General features: G+C 46.0%; 1 protein-coding gene across 1 annotated transcript; it reads left to right on the plus strand.

The window, feature by feature from the left end:
• Positions 1–7: 7 nt before the first annotated feature.
• Positions 8–26,670, plus strand: TRIM35 (tripartite motif containing 35). The gene is made up of 6 exons (XM_058550468.1): positions 8–510; positions 14,794–14,889; positions 18,423–18,653; positions 21,644–21,666; positions 22,519–22,637; positions 24,240–26,670. The coding sequence occupies exons 1-6, from the start codon at positions 76–78 to the stop codon at positions 24,815–24,817; spliced, it is 1,482 nt and encodes a 493-aa protein (XP_058406451.1). The 5' UTR covers positions 8–75; the 3' UTR covers positions 24,818–26,670.
• The last annotated feature ends 361 nt before the right edge of the window (positions 26,671–27,031 follow it).

The raw sequence follows: 27,031 nt of genomic DNA on the forward strand, positions 1-27,031 counted from the left end.
GGGCGCCGCTCCCCACAAGGCGGGTAGGAGGGGCCGGGGCGAAAGTTGGGGGCACGGGAGCCGGCGGCCGGGGCCATGGAGCCAGGACCGGCGGTGTCCCCCGGGCCTTACCGCTCCTTCAAGGAGGAGCTGCTCTGTGCCGTCTGCTACGACCCCTTCCGCGACGCCGTGACTCTGCGCTGTGGCCACAACTTCTGCCGCAGCTGCGTGACCCGCTGCTGGGAGGTGCAGGTGGCGCCCACCTGCCCGGTGTGCAAGGACCGCGCAGCCCCCGCCGACCTGCGCACCAACCACACCCTCAACAACCTGGTGGAGAAGCTGCTGCGCGAGGAGGCCGAGGGCGCGCGCTGGACCGGCCACCGCTCCCCGCGCCTCTGCCGCCTGCACCGCGGCCCGTTCAACCTCTTCTGCCTCGACGACAAGGAGCTGCTGTGCTGCTCGTGCCAGGCCGACCCCCGGCACCAGGGCCACCGCGTCCAGCCAGTGAAGGACACTGCTCACGACTTTCGGGTAAGAGCGGCAGTGTGCGGGAGTGGCTGGGCGCGCAAGTGGTGGCCGAGGCAGGACTGGAACCCAGCACCCCTGACCCCGCCGCTCCCGCCTGCCAGAGCTGTGTGCGCCCAGCCCTGCCCCTCTTCCTGCTGCCAGCTTGCTGGTGCCTTCTCAGGACCCTACCTCTCTGACCCTGGTAACCTACTGAGGCTGCCTTCCTCAGGGCCGGCCCAGGGGGCCTGAGATGGGGGAAGGGTGTAAACAGGAAGTGTGAGAACTGGGGTTACATGGTGTGCTCGAGCCAGCCCCGCCCACTTCTGACGGCTGAGGCCATACATCCTTTATACCAATGTGGTGTGGCCTATGAGAAGCCCAGGTGTGGGTAACGCTCAGGTATCCTGGAGCTTGCCATACTCAGGTTAGAGGTGCGGGAGCCCAAGACCTGGCCAGGGACATGGAGCCTTAAGATCTCCCCAAGTCGGTAACCTAACTTCCCAAGGTGCTGTCATCTATTGTATAGCTGTGGGGAAGCCTCTGGCCCTAGCCAGCTGGTTTATTCTGGATCATTCTCTCAGCATCCTAATGCCTAGAGTTCCAGTAAAGTAGGGGGCAACTTCTAGGGCAGAACTAACATGGAGAATTCTTTGGTTTAGGAAGGAAAAATGATCAGAAAGCAAGGATTAGCCAACTCAGGAGTTTTCAGAATTTTTGACCTTAGCCCTAATAAGAAATACTTTTTTCTTTTGTGACCCAGAACACCCATATGTATGTATCAGTGAAAATGTCTGTTGTACTCTGGCATTTTCTGTTGTTTTATTTTTATTTATTGTTTTATTTTAAAAGGTGCACAGGGAGTGAAACACTAACTTCTTTCCTCACTTACTGATACATGGGTCAGACCCACAGTTTGGAGAATACTGGTTAGCTGGTAGGAAGCTGAGTGTTTTGAAAAGGAGGCGCTACGAGAACCCCCAATGCCTAGTCTCCATACCCTGTTTTAGTTAGTTTGTTTTTAATCCTTTCTTAAAAAATATCAGAAGTTGATTACAGTTCCATATACATTTTGACAAAGTTCAAGTGAAGAGGAATGTCATCAGTATGCATGTTTGAACACTACAGTAGCTTGCCAGAGGGATAACCCTGTAACTTCTGTCACCTTATTTAACAGTGGTCCACAACAATGCTCTTTCCCATTTCCACTGGCAGAAGTGCCAGGTCCTGTTTGGGACAGCTAAAGTAAGTGCTGGGCATTGTGGGAACTGTAGGGAGGCACCATGGATCAAGTCAGGACTAATCACCTTGGGGCTGGCAGAGGTGCAGATCAGGAAGATGGGCAGGGGTCAAGGCCAAGAGCACTAAGGCAGAACCACCAGGTCCAGGCTTAAGCCAGGATTCCAGATCAGTGAGCCAAGTGCCAGAAAGCGCATATGGCCTAATGACAATTTTCTGTTTATTCAGCAGATGCCTTGTACTACTAGACCCTGGGAATACTGCAGAATACAGATAAACAATATTTCATACCTTCAAGAGCTTCAAGCAGAGACCTGAGGGATGAGGAGGTGTTAGCCAGGTGAAGAGGGTGAGGGAGGGTATTTCAGGCAGAGTCAGCAGCATATGTAAGGGTCCAGAAGCGGGGAGGCCTGACTTTCCAGGCACCGAGAGTTTCAGAGTAGTTAGAATGAGGGTGGAGATGCAGAAGGAGCCAAGAGGCCTCAAGTCCTGGTCTTTATCCTAGAGACTGTAGGGAGCAATTGGAGGGTTTTAAGCAGAGGAATGATGCTGTCAGATCGATGGGCACTCAGAGTGATGTCTGCTGGGGTAGGGAGTCTAATCCTGAAAGATGTGAGGAGAATGCAGACCGAGAGTGCTCAGCCTGGTGCAGGGTGGAACTCATTCGTGTGTTAGACAACTAAGTACCAAGGGCCCGTTGTGTTCCAGGACCTGTTCTGGGTGCTGAGGTCAGTAAGACAGCCCTCGCCCCACGGAGCTCACATTGTAGTGGGGGAAGTCAGACAGCAAATACACAAGTTGTAGTTCTGGATGATTGGAGTAGGTGGTGGTTGTGGGGGGAGCAGTATGGGAAGGCTGAGGAGGTGGGAAGGGGCTGAGGGGGTTTCCACTGTGTGCTCTCTGGAGCCCTGAAAGCTTTTAAATAGGGATTTTGTGATGAGATGTGTGCTTCAGCAAGATCGCTTTGGCTACCGTGTGAGCAATTCGGCGAATAAAATAATCATACCAGCCAACACTTTGACCACTTACTATGTGCCAGGTGCTCTTAAATGTTTCAATGGCAACAAATTTAATCCTCATAAAAACCCTATTAGGCTGTGTATTAGGTTCCTACTGCTGTTGTAATAAATTGCCACAAATGTGTGGTAGTCCCCCTTGTCCATGGGGGCTACGTCCCCAGACCCCCAGTGGATGCCTGAAACCTCGGATAGTACCGAACCCTATACATACTATGTTTTTTCCCATACATACATACCTATGGTAAAGTTTAATTTATAAATTAGGCACAGTAAGAGGTTAACAGCAATAACTAATAATAAAATAGAACAATGATAACAATATACTGTAATAAAAGTTACCATAGATCTTAGCAACCTCAGTATACCATGTTTTTCTTTCCTTTTAAGTCGAGAACTTTCACCTTTTCACTTCAAGGAAGCACTTTACTGCTTCTCTTTGGCATATTTGAGTTGCCAGCATCACTACTGTTGCGCTTTGGGGCAGTTATCAGGTAAAGTAAGGCTTACTGGAACACAGCACTGCGGTACCCTCACAGGCAGTCTGATAGCTGAGATAGCTACTGAGTGACTAACTGGCTGATAGCGTATACACGGTGGATATGCTGCACAAAGGGATGATTCCCATCCCAAGGCATGATTCACCTCCTGGACAGGAAGGAGCGGGACAGCGGGAGATTTCATCACACTACTCAGAACGGCGTGCAGTTTAAAACTGGTGAATTGTTTATTTCTTAAATTTTCCCTTTAATATTTTTGGACCACTTTTTTGACTATGGGTAACTGAAACCACGGAAAGCAAAACCATGGATAAGGGGAGACTACTAAAGTGGCTTAACACAGCACAGATTTATTATCTTACAGTTATGGAGGTCAGAAGTCCTAAAATCAAGATGTTGGCAGGGCCACATGCCTTTTGGAGGCTAGGAGAGAATTTATTTCCCTGCCGTGTCCAGCTTTTAGAGGCCCCTTCCTCCATCTTTAAAGCACGTCATTCCAACTTCTGCTTCTATTGTCCCATTGCCTTCTCTGACTACTACTATCTCCCTCTTACAAGGACCCACCCAGACAATCCAGGATAATCGCCTCATCTTAAAATCCATAATTTAATCACATTTACAAAGTCCTGTTTGCCATATAAGGTAGTACATTCACAGGTTCTAGGGATTAGGACGTGGGCGTCTTTGGGGGGCCATTATTCAGCTTGCTGCAGGGAGGTACTACTCTCCCCACTTTACAGACAGTGACACTGAGTCTCAGAGAGGTTAAGTAACTCTTCCAAAGTACACAGCAGGTACTGTAGAGTTCACCTGGGGCCTTGTTCAGCCCCTAGTCTGGTCATGGACTTTGAGAGCAATTTCTCTGGTCCCAGGGTAAAACTTTCCCTGCTGGTCCTCTGTTCCGGGAGCTGAGAGGCAGCTGTGTGTGTGTGTGGGTACTTAGAGGCTGAGCAGATAAGGACCACTGTCAGTGGGCTGACAGTAGGTGCTGACTGAGTGCCCACTGTGTGCCAGGAGAGGAGAGGGCAGTCCTAGCCCCTGCCTTCTTGGAGTCAGATAGGCATGGTTAAGTAACAATCACGTGAATAATTACATAGTTTTAGACTGGCGTTCCTGTGAGGGACAGGACAGGATGTGGCGGCCCGTTGTAACAAGGAGGCCTGCTCTCGTCTGATGGTGTATGGGGAGGAGTCTCTGAAGAAGTGATTTTGCAGACACTTGAAGGCTCAGAAGGCGTAAGCTAAGTGAGGGGCAGCAAGCAGTGATGGTGGGCTGGGGGGCAGGGCATGCAGCAACCAGAGATGTCCTGGATGAGGAATGAAGGTGTCCAGGACAGATCCTGTAGGACACTGTAGGGCATGTTAAGATTTGGGATTTTATCCTAAGTGCAGTGGGGCAGGAAGGGAAGGACCAATAAGATTTCAGAACATGCTATTTGTTTAAACTAGAGCTATAAAGTGTGTGGTGGAGCTTCAGGGGACCTAAGGAAATCCTCTAGTTTAGTGTTTCTCAAACTTGAACAGTGTAAACGTCTGTCTTAGAGGGAAAAAAAATTCCAACAGTGTGACTTAAATTACTGTATCAGGTTCCTTATATACAAACACAAAACTAGTGTGCATATCTTTTGCTTATACCATATGTAGGCAATGAAACCAAAAGAAGTTTACAGATTAAGTACAAACAAAATTAAAATCAATACAATTCTAGTTAAAATATTAATACAAAGTTTTATTTTGCTAAAACTAAAACCCTGCCTCTGGCTGGCTATGAGGCTTCTCTGGCAATACTTGGGTACCCCTCTACCCTGTCCAAGTGGTTACTCGATTTGCCAGCCAAAATTTCCGTTTGAAGAACTGTGAAACTTCCCTCTAATGTAATTGGCCTTCCTTGTGGGTCTAGAACATGCCTCACCTATGAAGTGTATTTCTGTTCTTTCCTTATTGGCCAAGGCAATGAAAGTAGTGTAGCCTGGTGTCGAGGAAGTTGTTAACAAAATACAAATGCTGGTGCTGAGTGGCAGGAACCGAAAGCATGTGTCAGCACTGTTTATAAGGTGACTCACAATAGGCTTCTCTTAGTATTTTTTTAGGTTATCATTCAATGAAAACACTAAATTAAAACACTCATGGAAAACTTGCAAATCCTCCAAATACATAGACCCAGAGCCATGGGGGTCCGTGAGACGATTACCTTTTACTAATGAGGAAGTGAAAACTTGGAGAGAGAACAGCAACTCATGCCAGTTACAGGGAAGGAAAGTGGTACACCAAGGATTAGAACTCAGGTTTCCTGCCCCCAGGCCAGCGTTCACGCTAGTTTGCATCTTCAGAGCAGACCTGCCCTGAACCCCCACCAAGTCCCAGGCCTCTGAACTGCCCTGTCCAGACCCCTTTCCTATCCATCCCACAGGGCTGGCATGACAGCCATTCCCTGCCCTCCAGCCTCTTCCTGCCCCAGCCCAGCCCCTTCCAACTTAGAATTAGGGGGGTTGGGGTTACCGTCTTAGAATCAGTCTGGTCAAGTCTAACCTAGGAGTATTCCAGGTACCTCTTAAGTCTTCCCCCTTCCATTCTTTCCTGCTTTTTCCCAACTACTCACCCCCATCCAGATCCCCCCTTATGGGCCAGGCCCTTCCAGATCCAGGTTGCACTGGAGGACAGCTTTTGCCTGCTTGGCTAGGCGTTTGCCTAGGGGCATGATAAGGTCTTATGAACACTGCTCACTGGGGCTCCTGAGTTACGGGGCCCCAGCACTAGGCCATGATAGACACCTGCGTCTTAAGGAAGGCTGAACACCAAGGGGAAAGGAAGAACGGGCAGACTGGGTTGAGATGGATAAGAAAGGGATCTGGATGAGATCAGGGTGTCTCGGATGCATTTATGCTATCCATGTAGGAAAGCTGGAGGGGGTTAAAGGGTAGGTGAAATGGGTGAAGGGGGCCAAAAGGTATAGACTCCCAGTTATAAAATAAATAAATCCTGGAGATGTAATAGTTAATAATAGTGTATTGCATATTTGAAAGTTGCTAGGAGAGTAGATCTTAAAAGTTCTGATCACAAGAAAAAGAAGTTTGTAACTATGTGTGATGATGGGTGTTAACTAGACTTGTGATCATTTAGTAATATATGCAAATATCGAATCATTATGTTGTATACCTGAAACTAATATAATGTATATCAGTTATATCTCAATTAAAAAAAAAGAAAGCTGGGAAATAACCTGAGGAGAGTTAAGTTACCTGGCACTAAGCGGTACTTGATAGTGATAAGAGCTCACACTTGCCCGGTGCAGTCTTGTAAGCACTAGACGTGGATTGACTTGTTGGATCCTCACAGCCATCCTATAAGCTAGGCAGTATTCTCGTCCCTGAGGTGCAGAGAAGTTAAGGCACTTGCTCAAGATCACCTGCTACTAAGTGGAGGAGTTGGGATTTGACCCTGGGTGGCCAGGTGCCAGAGCTCAGAGCTGCAACATCAATCTGCCTGAAATCAAATGTTTGAAATATATAGGAAAAAAGACATGAACTAGAGACAGATGCTGGGAAATCCTGGTGATCCGCCAGGTAAACATGGACAGAGAAAACTGCATTTTTCATTTTTTATTTATTTATTTTTTTGGTGAGGAAGATTGGCCGTGAGCTAACATCTGTGGGCTGCCCCTGCAGCGTGGCTTGATGAGTGGTGCGTTGGTCTGCGCCCGGGATCTGAACCTGTGAACCCTGGGCTGCCGAAGCGGAGTGTGCTAACTTTACCACTACGCCACTGGGCCATCCCACGTTTCATTTTTATGGTGAAATTTGAGATGCCGTAGAAACTTTCATGCCTTCATCTTTAAGGTGAAGAGCCTGACAGCCAGAGAGAGAAAGGGCTTTTGCCAAAGGTCTCACCAGTGGTTAGTGACAAAGACAAGGCTGCAAATCAGGTCTCCTAACTTTCAGTCCTGGAGGCGATGTGGCGTAGTGGAAAGGACGTGGGAACATGGGCGTTCAGTGCACTCATTGACTGGGCAAGTAGTTAATTGAGCATCTGCTTTGTGCTGGGACCTGGGGGTATGCTGTCGACCCTTGTGGAACAACCATCCATTCCTTCTGCAAAGATTTACTGAACACCACTGTGCTAGGTGAGAGGACCTGGGCATTAGGACCTGCCCCCAGGAAGCCTGCAACCTTTCCAGGAAAGTGAGGCGATTATCCAGGGTAAGTGGGATGACAGAGGTGTACTGGGGAGCTGTGAGAGCCCACAGAGATGCACCTGAACTCTACTGGGGAGATCAAGGTGGCTTCCGGGAGGAAATGAAGGGGGCCTGAGCTGAGTTTTCACGGCCACATGGGGATAGTTGGGTGAAGCAGCTGGGGATTGGTTAGAAGCAACAGACTGTATAAGGCCTCAGAGGACAGAAAACCAGGCTCGGGCCAGACAGCCCTGGCTTTAGACATGGCTCTAGCACTTTGATAAGCACTTGCAGGAGGCATGTGATGATCTTGGGAAATAATATTTATTCTTTGTTTTACCCTCACCCTTCCCACTTTCTGTTATACCTGTGATAACGAATATTTTGGGTAAAACAATTTTGTAAAATCCTTAGGGTATTAAATATGCTATTGAAATTTGCTGCTTATGGAATCAAATTGTAGTTTTTTAAAAAACTATGTAGACTAATCAAATTCGGAATCTTTTAGTGTAAATAAAAACTTCCTATTTTGTGTGTGTTTATAATTAAGTCATCTTGAATGTTATAATTGGAAGACAAAATCAGAGCCCGTTGCTCTCCGGGGCTTGGAGACTGGGTGATGTTCCAGGTGTGTCGGGGTCACTCAGCTTCCCCGTGGCGGTGATGACCGGATTGGCCCTGACCAGCCTCCACCCCCAAGCCCCCACCAGTGAGCCGGCAGTCTGCTGGTCAGGCACTCCTTGTCCTGTAGGCAGCTCCCTGAATGGTGGTCCCCTGTGACACAGATGGGTTTAGGGTAAAATCAGAATATCAAAGGCAAACGTGGAAAGTATATTGTTTAGATTCGTTTGAATTCACACTTTTACATGTAGTATTTTCTAGGTCAACCATTAAATGCATAGAAGGGAAAAAACTGGAATAAAAAATGGTAAATCTAAAAAAAGGCAAGAGAAGGAAGAAAAAGAAATACTGAACAAGGACAACAAATAGTACAGAACAAGAGTGTAAATTTAAATGCAAATATATCAGTAATTATGTTAAATACTCCAGTTAAATGACAAAAGGTAGACTAGATAAGAAAAAATCCAATTTTGTGCCACTTAGATTACTTCAGTAGATCAAAAAAATACATTTGATAAAATTCAATATCCTTTTGTGATTAAAAAAATTAGCAAACTAGGAATGAAAGGAATTTCATTAATCTGATTAAAGGTGTCTACCAAAAAACTTTTAGCAAATACCATATTTAATGGTGAAATGTTGAAAATTTTCTTATTGAGATCACAAAAAAGACAGGAATGCCCGTTATGACCAATTCAATCCAGTTTTGTGCTGGAGTTCCTAGCCAATAAAGTAAGTCAGGAATCATAAAAGGTATAAGGTTTGGAAAGAGGGAAACAACAGTAGCATTATATGCAGATAATATGATCACGTATGTCTGCATGGAAATTTCTGTTGCATAGAAAATAAAAAGATGCTACAGATAAATTATGAATATAAATGAGTTTAGACAGAATGGTGGTTGCAAAATCAAGATTAAAAATCAATTGTAGGGGCCAGCCTGGTGGCGTAGCAGTTAAGTGCACGTGCTCCACTGCTGGTGGCCCGGGTTCGGATCCCGGGCGCGCACTGATGTACCGCTTGTCAAGCCAGGCTGTGGCGGCATCCCATATAAAGTGGAGGAAGATGGACACAGATGTTAGCCCAGGGCCAGTCTTCCTCAGCTAAAAAGAGGAGGATTGGCATGGATGTTAGCTCAGGGCTGATCTTCCTCACAAAAAATTAAAAAAAAAAAATCAATTATATTTCTGTATGTCAGTAGCAAATAGAAAAAAATAAAAACTGTTTACAGTAGTATAAAAAATTGGGTATCTAGGAATAAATGTAACAAAAAGTGTGTAGAACTCTGGCAGGGAAAATTACAAAACTTCATTGAGAGACATCAGAGAAGACAAAGTAGCAAGATGTACCATGTTCATAGATTAGAAGAGTCAGTATTTAAAAATGTCACTTATCCCCAAATTGATCTGTAGAGTCAATACTACAATCAAAATCCCAACCTGATTATTTTTGTGGAATTTGACAAGCTAATTCTAAAATTTGCATGAAAACTGAAAGGGCCAAGAATTGCCAAAACATTTTAGGAGATATCTAGTAGACATCAGTTTATTTTATAGCTATAGAAATTAAGACTCTGTGGTATTGTCCAGGATGGGCCAGAAAAGCAGACCAGAGAACCTAGAAACAGATCTGTATTTGAGGTATGATAGAAGTGGCCCTTCAGATCAGTGGGGAATGATAGTATTCTTAAATAATAGTTCTGAGACAGCAAGCTACCTGGTCACACCATTCACAAAATAAACTCCAGGTATCCACATTAGACCTAGATGTGAAAGGAAAGCCATAAAGCTTTAAAAAAGTAATATAGGAGATTATTTTTGTAACCTCAGGTAGGGAGGTATTTCTTTTTTTGTGTGTGTGAGGAAGATTGGTCCTATGCTAACTTCCGTTGCCAAACCTCCACTTTTTGCTTGAGGAAGAGTGGCCCTGAGCTAACATCTGTGCCAGTCTTCCTCTACTTTGTATATGGGATGCTGCCACAGCATGGCTTGATAAGTAGTGAGTAGGTCCGCGCCCAGGATCCGAACCTGCGAACCCTGGACCGCAGAAGTGGAGCACGTGAACTTAACCACTCTGCCACCAGGCCGGCCCCAGGGAGGTATTTCTTAAACAAAACCAACGAGCACTAATTCTAAAGGCAAAGACTGATAAATTTGACCATACTTAAATTAAGTATAAGCGATACAATGGAAGATACTTGTTATACATCTAATCCATAAAAGACATACATTGTGCTTGTATAATAAATTCCTACAAACCAGTAGCAAAATTGCAGGCAACTTAATAGGAAAATGGTGAAAAGACTTTAACAGATAATTAAAAATAAAGATCCAAATGGTTAATGGTACAACTGCTTTGGACCATGGTTTGGCATCATCTGCTAAAGTTGAAGAAACGTGGACCTGTGGCCCAGCAGTTCTACCCCCAGGAATATTTTGTAGAGAAACGAGTGTACATGTGCACCAGGAGACCTAGACAAGCATGTTCATACTATTTGTGTTACTCGAAGATTGTACGTGACCTGACTGTTTGTTAACAGAATGGAGAAATGATTGTGATATATTCATACAATGGAATACAGTGCAACAGTGAATGAGTAAACTTACAAACAATAACGTGTTTAATCCTACAACCCTTATGTTAAGTAAAGGAAGCAAGACACAAAAGAGTACATATAGTATGATTTCATTAAATAAAGTTCAAAACCAGGCAAAGCTAAAGATATAATTTAGGTTATGGATGCATAATAGGTGATATAAATATAAAGAAAAACAAAGAAATACTATAAAAATTAGGACAGTTGTTTCCTCTGACAGGAAGAAGGGGATAAGATTGAGAAGGGACACATCCTGGGTAGTGGTTACAGGGGTGTTCAATTTCTACTTATTTACGAGGTTGCACATTTGTCTTTTATGCCAAAGAAAATAAATTGCCAACAACAAAGGAGATTGAAAGGTAAAAAGTAACTCATTAAACCTGAGAGAAATTAAAAGGAAGGAATTTCCTTTCAATGAGGAAGGAAAGCTCTTGGTAAGTGACAAGAAAAGGCTAAAACTTCTCAAGTTTTCCTTTTACAGGCTTTTAAAAATTTGAGGTATAATTTATATACAATAAGATGCATAGGTCTTATTTTTTTTGTGTGTGTGAGGAAGATCAGCCCTGAGCTAACATCCATGCTAATCCTCCTCTTTTTGCTGAGGAAGACCGGCGCTGAGCTAAGATCTATTGCCAATCCTCCTCCTTTTTCTCCCCGAAGCCCCAGTAGATAGTTGTATGTCATAGTTGCACATCCTTCTAGTTGCTGTATGTGGGACGCGGCCTCAGCACGGTGGGACAAGCGGTGCGTCAGTGCGAGCCCGGGATCCGAACCCAGGCCGCCAGTAGCGGAGTACGCGTACTTAACTGATAAGCCACGGGGCCGGCCCCGATGCATAGGTCTTAAATGTTCGGTTGGATGAGTTCTAACTATTACACATCCCCTGTCCTGCCACCCTGAACAAACCGTACAACATTTCCATCACCGAGGAGAGCTCGCTCCCTCTTCCCAGTCAGTCACCAAGAGGCAACCACGTTCTGATTTCTCTCGCCTTCGACTGGTGCTGCCTGTTCTTGAATGTCACATAAATGGAATGATACTGTGTGTACCCTTTTGTGTCTGGCTTTGTTCCTCCCAAATAGTACATATATTTTTTGATTCACCCATGTTATATGTATCAGTGGTTTGTTCCTTTTTTTTGTTGCTAGGTAACTTCCCATTGTGTCAATATACCGTAATTTATTCATCCATCTCTTGTTGATGGCCATTTGGGTTGTTTCCAGTTTTTGAATATCCATTATTGTTTTAAATGTATTGTTTAGTTTGACATTTATGGGAGGAAAATTTCATTAACATGCTAGATTATTTAAGGTATTGGGCCAAGTGTTGACAGAATTATAAGCTTTTATTCTCCAGAACTAAAGAAAACTGACAACGTTTGATAACAACAAATTTGGAAATAAGATGACACATTGAGAAACACAAAAGACAGCTGGACAAGCATGGTGGTAGCTCTCTTAATGAAAAGGGGTGTACAGTCTTGTGGCTAAGAACATGGCCTTTAGTGTTGGACGGTCCTGAGTACACATCCTGGTTCTGCTACTGTCTAACTGTATAATTTTGGCAAGTTACTTAACTCCTCTGGGCCTTATTTTCTCCTCTCTATAATAGGAATATAGTGCCTACCCCACAGGAATGTAAGAATTAAATAGAATGATGTTTGTAAAGTGCTTAATTTAGTGCCTGTGCATAGTACATGCTCCATAATAACAGCTTGCTAGTAATAATATAATCATTGGTTGATCTCACCAGCTAACATCTCAGAGAAGGGCCATTTTAGGGTTGGTCTTTGCTGAATTAAACTGGAACTCTCCAAGTGCTTGAAGAGTTGGGAAGGACAAGGGACTGTCCCCCCTCCCATCTTCGTTGTCCTGTAACTCCCAGCCATTGGAGTTGAGGAAGAGGGTCGGCCGTGTTGTTTGGAGCCAGCACACTCCTGGGTAAGGTGTGGGGGCAGGTGCTTCGCTCCTATTGCTCACACTTCTCTGGAAAACCACAGAATTGTCCTTTTGGACTCCACTGCATGACTTTGTAACAAAACATGTCATCCCACAAAATAAAACATTAGCATGATATTTCAGTGGTCTTGTGGGATGCTCATACTGTTATTCTGTTGTTGAGGAGACACACCTTAGAGATGATGTACTACAGAAAACGATGTTTAAAAAATCTGTTAAATATTCTCAGGAAGAACATAAAAATGACCAGAATGAGTAGAAAATAAAACAAAACCTGCAGAAAATGAAATCAGTCATTGTTTTATTCTCTGTAGTCTAGCAATTAAAAGGATGGGCTGTGGAGCAGGACAGACAGGCTAGTTATCTATTGCTGCATAACAAATTATTCCAAAACATAGTAGCTTAAAATAAAAACTGTCTGTTATCTCCTGGTTTCTCTGGGCCAGGAATCTGGGCATGACCTAGCTGGGTGCCTCTGCCTCAGGGTCTCTCGTGATGCTGCGACGGAGGTGTTGGCTGGGGCTGCAGTTCGCTTGAAGCTCAAGCAGGCCGGGATCCCCATTCAGGCTCACTCGTGTGGCTGCTGGCAGGACTCAGGTCCTCACTGGCTCTGGGTTGGAGGCCACCCTCAGTTCCTAGCCCTGTGGGCCACTCCATAGGCTAGAGCACAGCATGGCAGCTGACTTCCATCCAGGTGAGCAAGCGAGAGGCGAGAAAGGGCATGCACAGGGTTTTTGTCCCCTCAATTCAGACGTGACAGCCTATCACTTTTGCTGTATTCTGTTGGTTAGAAGCAAGTCACTAAGTCCAGCCCAGAGGGAGGGGATTCTACCAGGGCGTGGATACCAGGAGGTGGGGATCACCAAAGTCACCAAGGTCATTTTAGAGGCTGCCTCCAACAATCCGCCCTCTGGCCCCAGTGATGATTCATGTCTCTCCCACCTGCAGAATACACTCACCCCCTCCCCAGATCCCTAAACGTCTTATCCGTTACAGCAGCAGCTCCAACTCCAGAATCTCGTCTGAATCAAGTCCAGGTAGGGATGTGGCTTTTGAGCACAAATCTGTATTATCTATTGCTGCATAACAAATCACCCCCAAATTTGGCAGCTTGAAACAACAAACTTTCTTATCTCACAGGAGGGAGGAGTCTCTGGGGGCCAGCTTGGAGACCGCCTTCCACCACTGTCTAGGTTCACATCCGTGTTCTGCCACGTACTAGCTGTGTGCCCTCAGACTAGTCACTTCCCCTTTCTGTGCTGCAGTTTTTTTAGTCTGTAAAATGGGGCTAATAATATTACTCACCTAATAGGGATCATGTGGTGATTAAGTGACATCATTTGTAAAGTAATTAGCACAGTCCCTGGCAAATAGTAAATGCTCAATGAATGGTAGTCATTTATAATTAATGTTATTAGAATTATTTTGATTATTTTTATGAAGAATAAACTTGGAAAGCTTTCTCAGAATGTGGAGAGAGAAGAATAAAGATGGAGAGAAAGTGATAGGCTTTGGATACAAAATGTAGCAATTCAACCTAAAACTAGTAGTGGTTCTTCGAGGAGTCCAAGGAGGTCAGAGCAATGGTTAAAGTTTAAAAAGCAAAAACTACTAAACAAAAAGTATTTGAGCCTGCTGATTACAGTATTTCGTGTGATCCAAGCACTATTAGAATATTGGGATACGGTAGGGATGCAGGGAGACGTGTCATTTAGTTAAGGCCCAGTTGGGTTGGCCCCATAATCAGACCTGTTTGTGAGTGACTGCAAGCCAGTTCAGTTCAGAAAGTCTCGAAGGGAGCCTGTGAGCACGTTGTCTCTACAGTTACGCACATAGCTCAGGGATTCACGGCTGGCCTGGACCAGCTCTAGGCCTGAGCAAGACGCCATTCTATGCTATGCTATGAGCAACTCGAGAGGAAACAGGTCTCTTTACCTCCTCAGCCCTGTCTCCCCATCTGTACCAGAGATAAAACAAAGGGGCCGGGTTAGAGGAAATCTGAGGGCCCTTTATGCCGTAAATGTTGGATTCCAGGTGAGGGCTGTACTTTCTGCTGTGCTTTGCAGCGCGTGGCTGGACCAGTTCAGTAAATGTGGTTGACTTGTGCCCGTGTTGACGCGGAACTGCAGTTGTGAATTTGGTATGTTGTCCTCCCTGCCTGGCCTCCAGCCCTAACCTGCCTCCGTGCTTCCTTCTTGTTCCTCACGTAGGCCAAGTGCAGGAACATGGAGCACACGCTTAGGGAGAAAGCCAAGGCCTTCTGGGCCATGCGGCGCTCCTGCGAGGCCATCGCCAAACACAATCAGGTGAGTGAGTGCTTGGGCTGGGTGGGGAGACTGGGGTCACCCAGGGTAGTGCGGGGGAGAGGGCAGGGTGGGTTGTCCCTGGCCTGGCTGTTGATGCAGGGTCAGCCTTCCCCAGCCCTGATGGTCTATCACAGCCATGTCCTCAGTTGCTGATTGTGGCTGCACTGCCATGGCGTTTTTAAATACCTGGGGATGGCCACACCAGCAGCCACAGGAGTGGCTTAAAAAGCCACTTGTGCCGTCTGCACTGTGGATTCAGACTAACTTCAGCTCGTGCTGCACTTCACCATCTACCCAGGTACTCAAGCCAATGATGACCTGGGGCTCATTAGTTATTCCTCTTTCCCTCTTGCTCCCTGTGTCCACTCCATCAGCAAGCCTGTGCCCTCTGTCTCCAAAATAGATGATGTCCATCCAACACTCCATTTCCACTGCCACCATCCCCCTCCAGGTCACTGTCGTTTCTCACCTGGCCTCCTACCTGGGCCCCAGGCTTCTGCTCTTGTTCTGCAATCCACTCTCCATGGAGTGGACTGACCTTTTAGAAAAATACACCGATTGGGTCATTCCTCTGCTTAAAACTGTCCAGTGGCTTCCATCACACTCTCAATACAATCTAGACTCCTTGCCACGTCCTCCAAGGCACCCATCCCAGCCCTGCCTGCCCCTCGACTTCATCGCCTCCCATGCGTGGCTGCACTCTCTCTCCAGCCACACTGGCCTTCTGTCCTTACGTGAGCTAAGGCTTCTCCCCAGCTCCTGCCATGCTCAGCATCTTGTCGTTAAAATCTCAGCTCAAATGTCCCCCCGAGAACGTTCCCTGATCACCCTACCCAAAGGAGCCCTCCCCGTTTACTTGCTATCGTATCTCCCTGTTTTACTTTCTTCATCACACTTCACTACCTGTAATTAACTTTTTGTTTTCTATTTATTTTTTTATCTCCTTCCATTAGAATATAATGAAAGCAGGGCACGCTAGTGTCTAAAAGAATTCTTGGCACACAGTAGGTGACCAATAAATGTGTGTTAATTGAGTGAGTGAATTGGCCCTCCTCCATCCCCACTCTTGTTAGACGTTGGCACCCTCTCTTCACCTGAGTCTGGGGTGGGTTGGCAGCCTGGTTTCTGACTGGTTATCTGGCTCTGCTCCTTCGCTTCCTGGGCGAGTGCTTCTAATAATTACTGCTCAGGTGGACTCATCCCACCCTCAGCTAAGACACCCCTGGCTCAGTCTGCCTGGCATTCCCCTACAGAGCCGGCCAGGCCTCCAGTATCTGTGTGTCCATGGGAGAGGATTAGGCTTGGGAAAAAGCCTCATCAACATCTGGCCAAGGAGTTTACCCCCAGCCACAGAGCTGGTGGAACAGAGCAGAAGAAAGGATTGTGAAATGTTGGTGGTCAGGGCAGTAACCACATAGCAGACCTACTGTCAAATCCAAGCCGTGTTCTCCAGGCAAATCCCTCACCCCTCCAAGCTCTGTACAAAGAAAACAAGTCCCTCTTACTAGGATTTTTTTAAACGTTCAGATGAGATAATGCATGTGAAATGTCAACAGAGAGAAGTCATTCAACATTTCTCATGTCTGGGCCGGCCCCGTGGCTTAGCGGTTAAGTGTGCGCGCTCCGCTGCTGGCGGCCCGGGTTCGGATCCCGGGCGCTCACAGACGCACCGCTTCTCCGGCCATGCTGGGGCCGCGTCCCACATACAGCAACTAGAAGGCTGTGCAACTATGACATACAACTATCTACTGGGGCTTTGGGGGGAAAATAAATAAATAAATAAAATCTTAAAAAAAAAACATTTCTCATGTCTTAGAGACCAACAAACTGATGTGAGAGTTATTTTTCACTGTTTTCAAAGAATCATTTTGTCATAATATTGTCAGAGCCATAAACACACATTGAACTCTCAGTCCAAAAATGAGATCACTAGCCTGCCGTGGCGAGGGCTCACTTTTTGAGTTGTCCTGCAGTCGTCGTGGAATCCTGGGGCTTCGTCTCTGTGGTTTCACCTGATTTCCTTGGTGGCTAACGCCGTCACCTGGCTGGCCTTGTGTGGGACTGGAGTGGTGTTACTTGGGGAGTGTCCACGTGTCCAAGTGACGGCACCTGTCTGCCCATCGTAGGCATGTGGAACTCTTAACGTGGCCAGGTGTGACGATTCCAGATTCTAGCTGGAGTAATGCTTTTCCTCCAAGTCCACTCAGGCCAGGCTGATGAGTGGATGGAAGTTTCACTGCGAGGCTGCCATTGCCAGCAGTGCGGGGTCTGGAGCTGGCTTTGTACAACTGGTTTTTCCTGCCTGCTCTGTTTTTTCTCTTCCTGTGTGATGAGAATCATCCTGGACTTCACTCTCTCTCCCACTATACGTTATCAGTCCTTTTAGTCTGACATTTCAGCCGTGCCATTTGCTCTCATTTGCATTTTTTCTCATTTGCATTGGTAAGTTTGTACATCCTTTCACAAGTATAATAGCCATTTGCGTTTCTTCTGTATGTGCCAGTTCACATTCGTTTTTCTTAGAATATTTGTCTTGTCTCCTAGTGGATTCATAAGAGCGCTTTGTGTATTAAGAATAATAACAGTCTGTCATATGTTGCAAATAATTTCCTAGTTTGTCATTTGTTTTTCAATGAATCATTTTCACTTTTTTTGGTCATTTTCACTTTTTCATTGAATCATTTCATCATCATATCATCAAAGCCGTAAACATACACTGAACTTTCAACCCAGAGATGAGATTACTAGCCTGCCGTTGCTGCAGCTCACATTCTGAGTTGTTTTTCCAATAGTCGTCTTAGAATTGTATTGATGTATTTAACTTGATCAGTAGTCTCTTGCCATACAAAACTTCTTATTTTTATATGTATTCAGTTATCTCATTCTTTCTTTGAGGCTTCTCGGTTTCATATCATGGTAAGAAAGGTCTTTCTCCTTCCAAGATGAGAAATATTTCTCTGCATTTTTTTAATTACATTTATGGTTTTGTTTCAACTTTTAAAAAGCTTTTTGCAGTTATGATTAGGAGTATGCATATTATTAATAATTCAGTTTTAAAATAAATACTTCCTACTACTCTTTTGGTAAGCCTCTGGATCAGACAAATTTGAAGTCCTAAAATTGGAAGGCAAATAACTTTTAAAAGTCGTTGCCATTTGCGACAGTTCCTGTCTGTGATTCATGATTTCCGTTGCTGTTGTGCGACCTAAACAAGATACAGAATATTGTATGTTGAGGAAGTTGTGGGACTACAGTTGTCATCTAAGCAATGATTTTATTTTTTTTATTTTATCAGGATAACCTCATTATGATATTTGACATTTTAAATTTAAACTTATAAATTTGTGCTAATAAAATTGCATCTATAGTTTATCTGTTGGGGTTTTACATATGGATTCTTTCAAAAATAGAGTTCCATTGCTAAAAATCTGGTATTTTTAAAATTTTTAAAAATCTAAGTCATTGGGTCAGGTGATGGCTGAGGTTCCCTCTGTGTCTGACCTTCTGTGGCTCCCGCCCACCCTCTGCTGTAGGTGGAGGCTGCCTGGCTGGAAGGGCGAATCCGGCAGGAGTTTGATAAGCTTCGAGAGTTCTTGAGATTGGAGGAGCAGGCCATCCTGGATGCTGTGGCCGAGGAGGCGAGGCAGAAGCAGCTTCTGGCCGAGGAGAAGATGAAGCGGCTCACGGAAGACACAGAGGCTCTGGCCCATGAGATTGAGCGGCTGCAGATGGAGATGAAGGAAGATGATGTTTCTTTTCTCATGGTGAGCAACTCATCTGGATTCAGTGACAGGGACCAGATGTTCAGGAGCCAGTGGGCAGCCCGAGACCAGCAGCCCTGGCCATCCCAGTCTTCCTGTAGCTCCTGGATACTGGGCTGGAGGAGCTTACAGATTGGTGCTCTGCTGTGTCAAGAGGTGGAAAGATTTTAATCAGAACAGGGTTCCTTGAGGGGCTCTTCATTTCTCTCTGCCTCCCTCTTCTTTCCTTCTCCCTCTCCCTCCCTCTCCTGCACTTGCTCTTGCTCTCTGTTTTTTTATTTCTTCTTTCTTTACTCCTTCTTAATATAATGGAGTACTTTTTTAATATACTTTTTATTTTGGAATAATTTTAGATTTATGGAAAAGTTGCAAAGATGGTACAGAGTGCTCCCGTGTACCTCTCCACCTAGTTTCTCCCTTTGTTAACACCTTACATTACCTTCTGGCATGTTTGTCCAAACTAGAAAAATGACATTGGTGCATTATTATTAACTAGACTCCAGGCTTATTTGGAGTTCACCAGTTTTTTCCGTTCATGTCCTCTTTCTGCTCCAGGATCCAATGCAGGGTCCCACATTGCGTTTAGTTGTCAGGTCTCCCACTCTCCTCTGGTCTGTGATAGCTGCTTATTCTTTCTGTTTTTCCTGACCTTGGCAGTGCTGAGGAATACTGGCCAGGTATCATGTAGAATGTTGCCCCAATCTGGGTTTTTCTGATGTTTTTCTCATGATTAGACTGGGGTTATAGGATTTTGCAAAGAATACAAAATGGAGTATTTTTAAATTATACAATTATTTAAGTATGATGTTTTGGTATTCTCTATTATTTTCTTAAGAAAAGGATGACTCTATTCTCTCTTTAAAAAATATATTTAGTTTATTTTCTTTTTTCCTTTTGTTCATTTCATCCCCCACTCTCCCATCCCCCTACCCCCCGTGAGTCACTGGGTCTTTATAGAGAAGTTTCTATAACTGGAAAGCTAGTTTAGAAATCGGTCAGGATAATGAGTTCTTCTCTACTTGGAGAACAGCTGAACTTTCTGGAGGGGAGTCTTTGTAGAGTGGAGTGGGAAGGGACAGGGACGTCCTCCATTTGGGCAGGATGTCACATTCTGGCTGGGGACCTTTGTGGGTTCTCCACCTCATACAAAGCTTTGAACCATGATGTCTCCTGTTGCCAAAATGCCCCAGATTATAAAATCATTTAGTGGGTTCTGAAAGCTGGATTCCTTGCTATTTCTGTTTAGGAAATTGGGAGTGTCTCTTGCCCAGTAACCAGTGTGCTTTCAGGATGGTTTTGTGACTTTCTCTCTTTTTTTATATAACAGCTTTATTGAGATATAATTCACATACTATATAATTCACCCATTTAAAATGTACAATTCAGGGTTTTTTAGTATATCACAGAGTCATGCAACCATCACCACAATCAGTTTTAGAATGTTTTTGTCTCCATAAACGGAAACTCCATCCCCTTTAGCTGTCACCCTCCTGTGCCCGCATCCCCACCACCCACAACAACCACTTATCTACTTTTTGTCTCTATAGATTTGCCTATTCTGGACATTTCATAGAGATGGAATCATTCAATATGTAGCCTTTTGTCTGGCTTCTTTCGCTCAGCATAATATTTTAAAACTTCATCCATGTTGTAGCATGTGTCAGTACGTGGCTGAATAATACTCCATTGTATTGAGCCACTGCATTTTATTTATCCATTCAGCAATTGGTGGACATTTGGGGTGTTCCCACTTTTAGCTGTTATGAACAGTACTGCTGTAAACATTCACATACAAGTTTTCATGGACATATGTTTTCATTTCTCTTGAGTATGTGCTAGGAGTAGATTCGCTGAATCATGTGGTAACTCTAAGTCTAGCCATTTGAGGAGCTGCCAGGGTGTTTCCCAAGCGCCTGCCCCATTTTTCATTCCCATCAGCAGTGTGTGAGGACTGTAATTTCTCCACATCCTTGCCAACACTTATCTGATGTTTTGATTATAGCCATTGTAACGGGTGTGAAGTAGATCTCGTTGGGGTTTTATTTTGTATTTCTCTGATGGCTAATGATATTGAGCATCTTTTCATGTACTTGTTGGCCATTTGTATATCTTCTAGGAAGAAATGTACATTCAAGTCTTTTGCCCATTTTTTAAATTGGGTTGCTTGTCTTTTTGTTGTTGAATTTTATGAGATTTTATATATTATGGACACTAGATTTTGATCAGATATGTGATTTATAAATATTTTCTTCCATGTTGTGGGTTATCTTTTCACTTTCTTGATGACATCCTTTGAAGCACAGAAGTTTTTTCATTTTGATAAAGTCCAATTTATGTGTGTTTCCTTTTGGTGCTTGTGCTTTTGGTGTCATATCTAAGAAACCATAGCCTAATCCAAGGTCGTGAGTTTTATAGTTTTAACTCTACATTTAAGTCTTTGAGCCATTTGGAGTTAGCTTTTGTATATGGTGCAAGGTGGGAGTCCAGCTCCGTTCTTTTCATGTGGGTATCCAGTTGTCCCAGCACCATCTGTTGAAGACCATTCTTTCTCCATCGTGTGGTCTTGGCACCCTTACACACAATCAACTGACAGTAAATATGAGGGTTTATTGCTAGACTTGCAGTGTCCATTGATCTATATGTCTGTCCTTATGTTAGTATCACATTGTCTTGATTGCTGTTGCTTTTACTAAGTTTTGAAATCAGGAAGTGTGAGCCACCAACTTTGTTCTTCTTTTCCAAGATTGTTTTGGCTATTCTGGATCCCTTGAATTTCCATATGCGTTTTAGGATCAGCTGTCAGTGTCTGCAGGGAAGCCAGCTAGAATTCTGATAGGAATTGCATTGAATCTGTAGACCAATTTGGAGAATATTACCATCTTAACAATATTAAGGCTTCTGATCTATAAACTTGGAATGTATGACTCCTTTTGAGGTCAGAAACTTCTACTTATTTTCTATGTTTGTGTCTCTGTGGTTTTTTTCTCTTTCAGAAACACAAGAGCCGAAAACGCCGGTAAGTTGCCATGGCTGGTGGAGGGGAGGGGAAGAGCAGGCACAGATACCAGGGGTGCAAACTCCACTGGCTCCAGGGCCAGCCAGGTAATGAAGCCAGCTGGGTGTTAACACAGAGGGAGTGGTGGGGACTGGCCAGGTGGAGAGAGCCCTCTTTCAAGGCATGCCACTTCCAACTGCACTGGTGCAAGGTTGTTTGCTTGAGTGTGGAGCATTACCGGTAATCCACGGTGTGGGAGTGAGTGTGCCATCCTGCACGTGGCTCGTATTTCTCGGGGTCGTCCTAATATTTAGGCTTGTTTCTTGGTTAGCCCTCTCCCTCTGAAAGCCTCAAGACACAGTGGTTTGTGTTGCCGTTTGTTGGGCAACACAAAGCCCATTCAAAGCAATGAATAAAGAAGAACTGTGTCCCAGTCAGAGCTGTACAAAGATGGAAGAAAGTACTTTGAGCAGTAGTGAGTTCCCTGTTACTGGAGGTGTTCAAACGCCAGTGACACCTTCAGACTATTGGACTAGAGGATCCTTATGGTCCGTTCTGACTCAGACATCGCATAAGCAGATGTGTAAGTGTGATTTCTGCCCACAAGGATGGAAACTGTGTCTGAGAACCTTCTATTTATGTGTATGGGGCAGGCTGAGCCCAAGTACTGAATCATGAAGGGGTATGAGCTGCCCAGTTGGCTCCTCGCTCATCTCCCATCAGAGCCCAGTCCAGGTTTGTCTTGGGCAAGGTGGCAGGGAATTTAGGCCTGAGGCAAGGGAACAAGTCCTGTTGCCTGTTTCCAGCTGACCCAGTCAGGCCCAGGATGCATGGCCTTGGCCCCACCCATCAGGCCCAATTCTCCCTTTCCAGCCTCTTTTGCACCATGGAGCCAGATCCCGTCCAGCCGGGCATGCTCATCGATGTCTGCAAGTACCTGGACTCCCTACAGTACCGCGTCTGGAGGAAGATGGTCATGTCTGTTGAGTCTGGTGAGTGCGGGTGTGGGTAGGTATTACTGGGGTGGGAGCACTTCATGCCAGGCAGAGAGCCAGCTGAACTCATTTCTTCCCACCCCATCACACCTCCTCATCTCTCGACTGATCCCTTCTCCAGCTTCTTTCAGACAGGTCCCTGGTGCCCTGTCCACTCCTGGCCCCACTGCTCAAACCCTCCAGGCAGAACTCCTTCCTCTTTGGGTCCTGATACCCGGCCACCTCCTCAGAAAGGGAAGCTGGCTTCCCTCTCTCTTCAGAACCATACTGTATATGTAATGAAAGGCCTCCTCAGTTCAGGATCACCTCTCCCAGGGTGATTCCAGCCCATGTGAGTCACTATGTCATGCACTATAGACTGAGTGTTTCTGTCCCCCCCAAATTCATATGTTGAAGCCCTAACCTCTGATGTGATGGTATTTGGAGGTGGGGCCTTTGGGGGGTGATTAGGGTTAGATGAGGTCATGGGGGGCCCCTGATAGGATTAGTGCCTTTATAAGAAGAAACATGAGAGAGCTGCTCCCTCTCTCCCATGTGAGGACACAGCAGGAAGGCAGCCATCTGTAAACCAAGAAGAGGGTTCTCACCAGAACCCAATCACACTGGCACCCTGATCTTGGACTTCCAGTCTCCAGAACTATACGAAATAAATTTCTGTCGTTTAAGCCACCCAGTCTGTGGTGTTTTTGTTATAGCAGCACAAACGGACTGGGTCATCATGATTTTACAGGACGCAGGGGAATGTTAGTGCTTTCCTCAGACATCATGGGAGTTGTGTGAGCATGCGGGGTCCCTGCCTGTATTGGTTTCCTCTGGCTGCCATAACAAGGGACTGCAAACTGGATGCCTTAAAATGACAGAAATTTATTTGTTCACAGTTCCAGAGGCTAGAAGTCCAAAATGGAGGTGTCAGCAGGGCCACGCTCCTTCTGAAACCTAATTGCCGGCCATCCTTGCTGTAGCACTTTCTCCTTCATCACATGGCCTTCTCCCCTCCTGGGTCTGTGTCTCCTCTTCTTTTTTTTTTTTTTTTTTTTTTTTTTTTTTGTGAGGAGATCAGCCCTGAGCTAACATCCGCCAATCCTCCTCTTTTTTTGCTGAGGAAGATGGCCCTGGGCTAACATCGGTGCCTATCTTCCTCCACTTTATATGGGACGCCGCCACAGCATGGCTTACCAAGCAGTACTTCGGTGCGCGCCCGGGATCCGAACCAGCGAACCCCGGGCCGCCGCAGCGGAGCGCGCGCACTTAACCGCTTGCGCCACCGGGCCGGCCCCTCCTCTTCTTTTTTTGTAAGGACAATAGTCATATTGGATTAAGGGCTTACTCTACTCCTGTCTGATCTCATCTCAACTAATGACATCTGCAGTGACCCCATTCCCAAATAAATAAGGTCACCTTCGGAGGTGACCTTCAACATATCGTTTTTAGCAGGGCACAATTCAACCCATGACACTGCCCCTCAGCCAGGGCAGCCCCTCCGTGCACTGGGGCCTGGTCACTTGGTCACTTTGGGGGGGACTGGAGGCATCAGTTGGCGGCAGAAGGGTGGGATGTGAGGTTTGCTGATTTTCCCCCACTTTCCTCGTCTGCTCTCAGTGCCCTTCAGCTTTGATCCCAACACCGCTGCTGGCTGGCTCTCTGTGTCCGATGACCTCACCAGCGTCACCAACCACGGCTACCGAGTCCAGGTGGAGAACCCGGAGCGCTTCTCCTCGGCGCCTTGCCTGCTGGGCTCCCGCACCTTCTCCCAAGGCTCCCACGCCTGGGAGGTGGACCTGGCTGGGCTGCCAAGCTGGCGGGTGGGTGTGGTGCGGACCCGCCAGGACGCGGGCGCTGAGGGCCACTCGCACAGCTGCTACCATGACACCCGCTCGGGCTTCTGGTACGTGTGCCGCACGCAGGGGGTGGAGGGGGACCACTGTGTGACCTCGGACCCCGCCACATCGCCGCTGGTCCCGACCATTCCGCGCCGCCTGCGCGTGGAGCTGGAGTGTGAGGAGGGCGAGCTGTCCTTCTACGACGCGGAGCGCCACTGCCACCTCTACACCTTCCACGCCCGCTTCGGGGAGGTGCGGCCCTACTTCTACCTGGGGGGCGCGCGGGGGGGTGGGCCCCCTGAGCCTCTGCGCATCTGCCCCCTGCACATCACTGTCAAGGAGGAGCTGGACGGCTGAGGCTGGCCCCAAGTTGCTGGACACTGCCCAGTCTTGTGCCATGGTGCCCTTTTCTTTCTGTCCCTCTTCCTAAAGCCACACTCGCCTTGGTACCTCTCTACTGCCTGCCTTCCTGCCGAGTCATCCTGCTGACCTGTCTCGTCCTCTTCCATGGCTCCAGGCCCCAAGCCTCCTTTACTTTTGGTCCCTTCTCTACCCACAGTTGAAAGTCATCCAGGAGACAGCTTGCTGGCCAGGCTCTCCCCAGAGTTGTGGCACCTTTAGGATGTGAATTTTCTGAATCTTAACTCCAGGATTTCTGAGGATAATGTTTGCTTCTAGAATGGGCCTGTTTTAAAATGTAGGTTTTATTGTTATCCAGGTGGGGTGAGGCCAGCAGACCAGGAGACAGCTGCCATTGAAAAAGTAGTTTGCTAGAATTACCAAGAGGAGGGGCCGTGCCATGGGGGAGCCACATGGGGAAGTACCAGGCTTGGTCAGGAGGCAGAGGGAGTGAGGGGAAGGCAGGGGCCGGAGACTTTATTGTGGTTTTCGTGGGAAGGAACAGGCAAGGCAGGATGCAGGGTAGACAGCTTTCGGATCAGCAAGTTTGAATAATTTTGGTGGGCTCTGGGGCATAGGGGCTGCCCCTAGTTGTCTGGTACCCGGCCCTGGGGGGATTGGGACGGGGCTATTGGCCTGGAGTGTAGAAGCCCTGGGAGAGATGAAGGAGGTGGTTGGGGGATAGCTCTGGGTTTGCATCTGAAAGCTGGGCTCACAGGGGAGTTGTTTGCTCTCTCCAGGAATTAGCTAGCCCGGGAGGGGCAGTTTCCTCTCCATCAGTGAGGCCCCAGATGCCAGAGCATCAGAACTACAGAAAATAGGAAAATATAGTTAATACCGGGCTGCTGCCCTGGCTTCGGGGCAGGACCCAGGGCTTGGCTTGTCTCTCACTTTACACCACTATTTTAAAGCTGCTCCACAGAGCCTCTGGGGGCCCACACGGCAGAGGCAGGCTGTCCTTCCCATCAGCTCTAATTTATCTATTTACTCTTCTTGAATGATTTCACTTAAAAGACACAATTTTAAAAACCATAGTTTAGACCCATTCCCTCTCTTGAGTCTCAGTTTCCTCATCCGTAAATGAGATAGTAGGGCTGGAAAATGATGTCCTTCTGTAATTGCTGTGGCGGAAATTCCTCTGATTCATTCTTATAAAGGTATGAGAAGGGAAGGAAAGAGGGACCCTTTTTCAGTTAGGAAGGAAGGAAAGGGATGCAGTCTGGGGTTTTGGGGGTGGCGCCCTCAGGGAGACACTGGCGCTCACGGCCTTTCCTGCCCTCTAGTCTTTGCCGACCTCAGGCTGCTCATTCTTGCTCTGCTGCCTTTTGTGTTTTCATCCTGATTTCTCCCTCCACCATGCCCACAGGCTTGGATCTGCACCTTTTCTTCTCCACACATGCCTACAGTAGTTTTTAATTGTCAGCTCGCCGTGTCCAGGGAACAGCATGTTGAAAGGAAGTATTTTCCTGTAGGAGTGGTATTCTAATCCGGGGCACAGTCCTGAGCAAAGGCTCACATCCTTTCTCCTGCCTATGCCCCCAGTTTACAGAAATAGACATTTTAAACAGAAATGATGATTCAAAACTATAAATTGGTTATAAATGTGATATGTACATTGGTAGGGGCCACGGGGAGGCGCTCAGACTCAAAAACACTTTAAGGCACGTTGGAGCCAAACACATCTGAGGCCAGTGTGCACTTTCTAGGATAAAGTGTTTATCTAGCCATCAATTATAATTTCTATGTAGTAATCTTGACCTGAAATTATTTTGTTAGTTATAATAAACTTTTAAAAATGTTTTTTATTTCCACCTTACGCATTGGAAGAGTTTTTTTTTACAGGATAATTTGGATAGCCTAGGCCCCTTTTTATAAAAATAAAAATGATATTTGAGCTAAAGCCCACTTTCTCTTTTGATATTTTCCTTTCAGTGTTCTTGTAAGCAAAAGTTCATCCATGTTTTAGCATGTATTCGACTTTATTCCTTTTTATTATCGGATAATATTCTGTTGTATGGATATACTACATTTTACTCATCCATTCTTCATTTGGTGGACATTTAGATTGTTTCCACTTTTTGGCCATTATGAATAATGCTGCTATGAATGTGTGTACAAGTGTTTGTGTGCACATGTTTTCCCTTCTCTTGGATATATACATACCTAGGAGTA

Source organism: Diceros bicornis, chromosome 11, assembly GCF_020826845.1.
Source record: "Diceros bicornis minor isolate mBicDic1 chromosome 11, mDicBic1.mat.cur, whole genome shotgun sequence".
Classification (NCBI taxonomy): domain Eukaryota; kingdom Metazoa; phylum Chordata; class Mammalia; order Perissodactyla; family Rhinocerotidae; genus Diceros; species Diceros bicornis.

Bases quoted from the DNA above. Each gene is read 5' to 3' on its own strand.
- TRIM35 (XM_058550468.1), top strand. From the start codon at position 76: ATGGAGCCAGGACCGGCGGTGTCCCCCGGGCCTTACCGCTCCTTCAAG. The intron at 511-14,793 runs GTAAGAGCGGCA...TTCCTCACGTAG, and splicing joins ACACTGCTCACGACTTTCGG to GCCAAGTGCAGGAACATGGA. The intron at 18,654-21,643 runs GTGAGCAACTCA...TTTCTCTTTCAG, and splicing joins ATGATGTTTCTTTTCTCATG to AAACACAAGAGCCGAAAACG.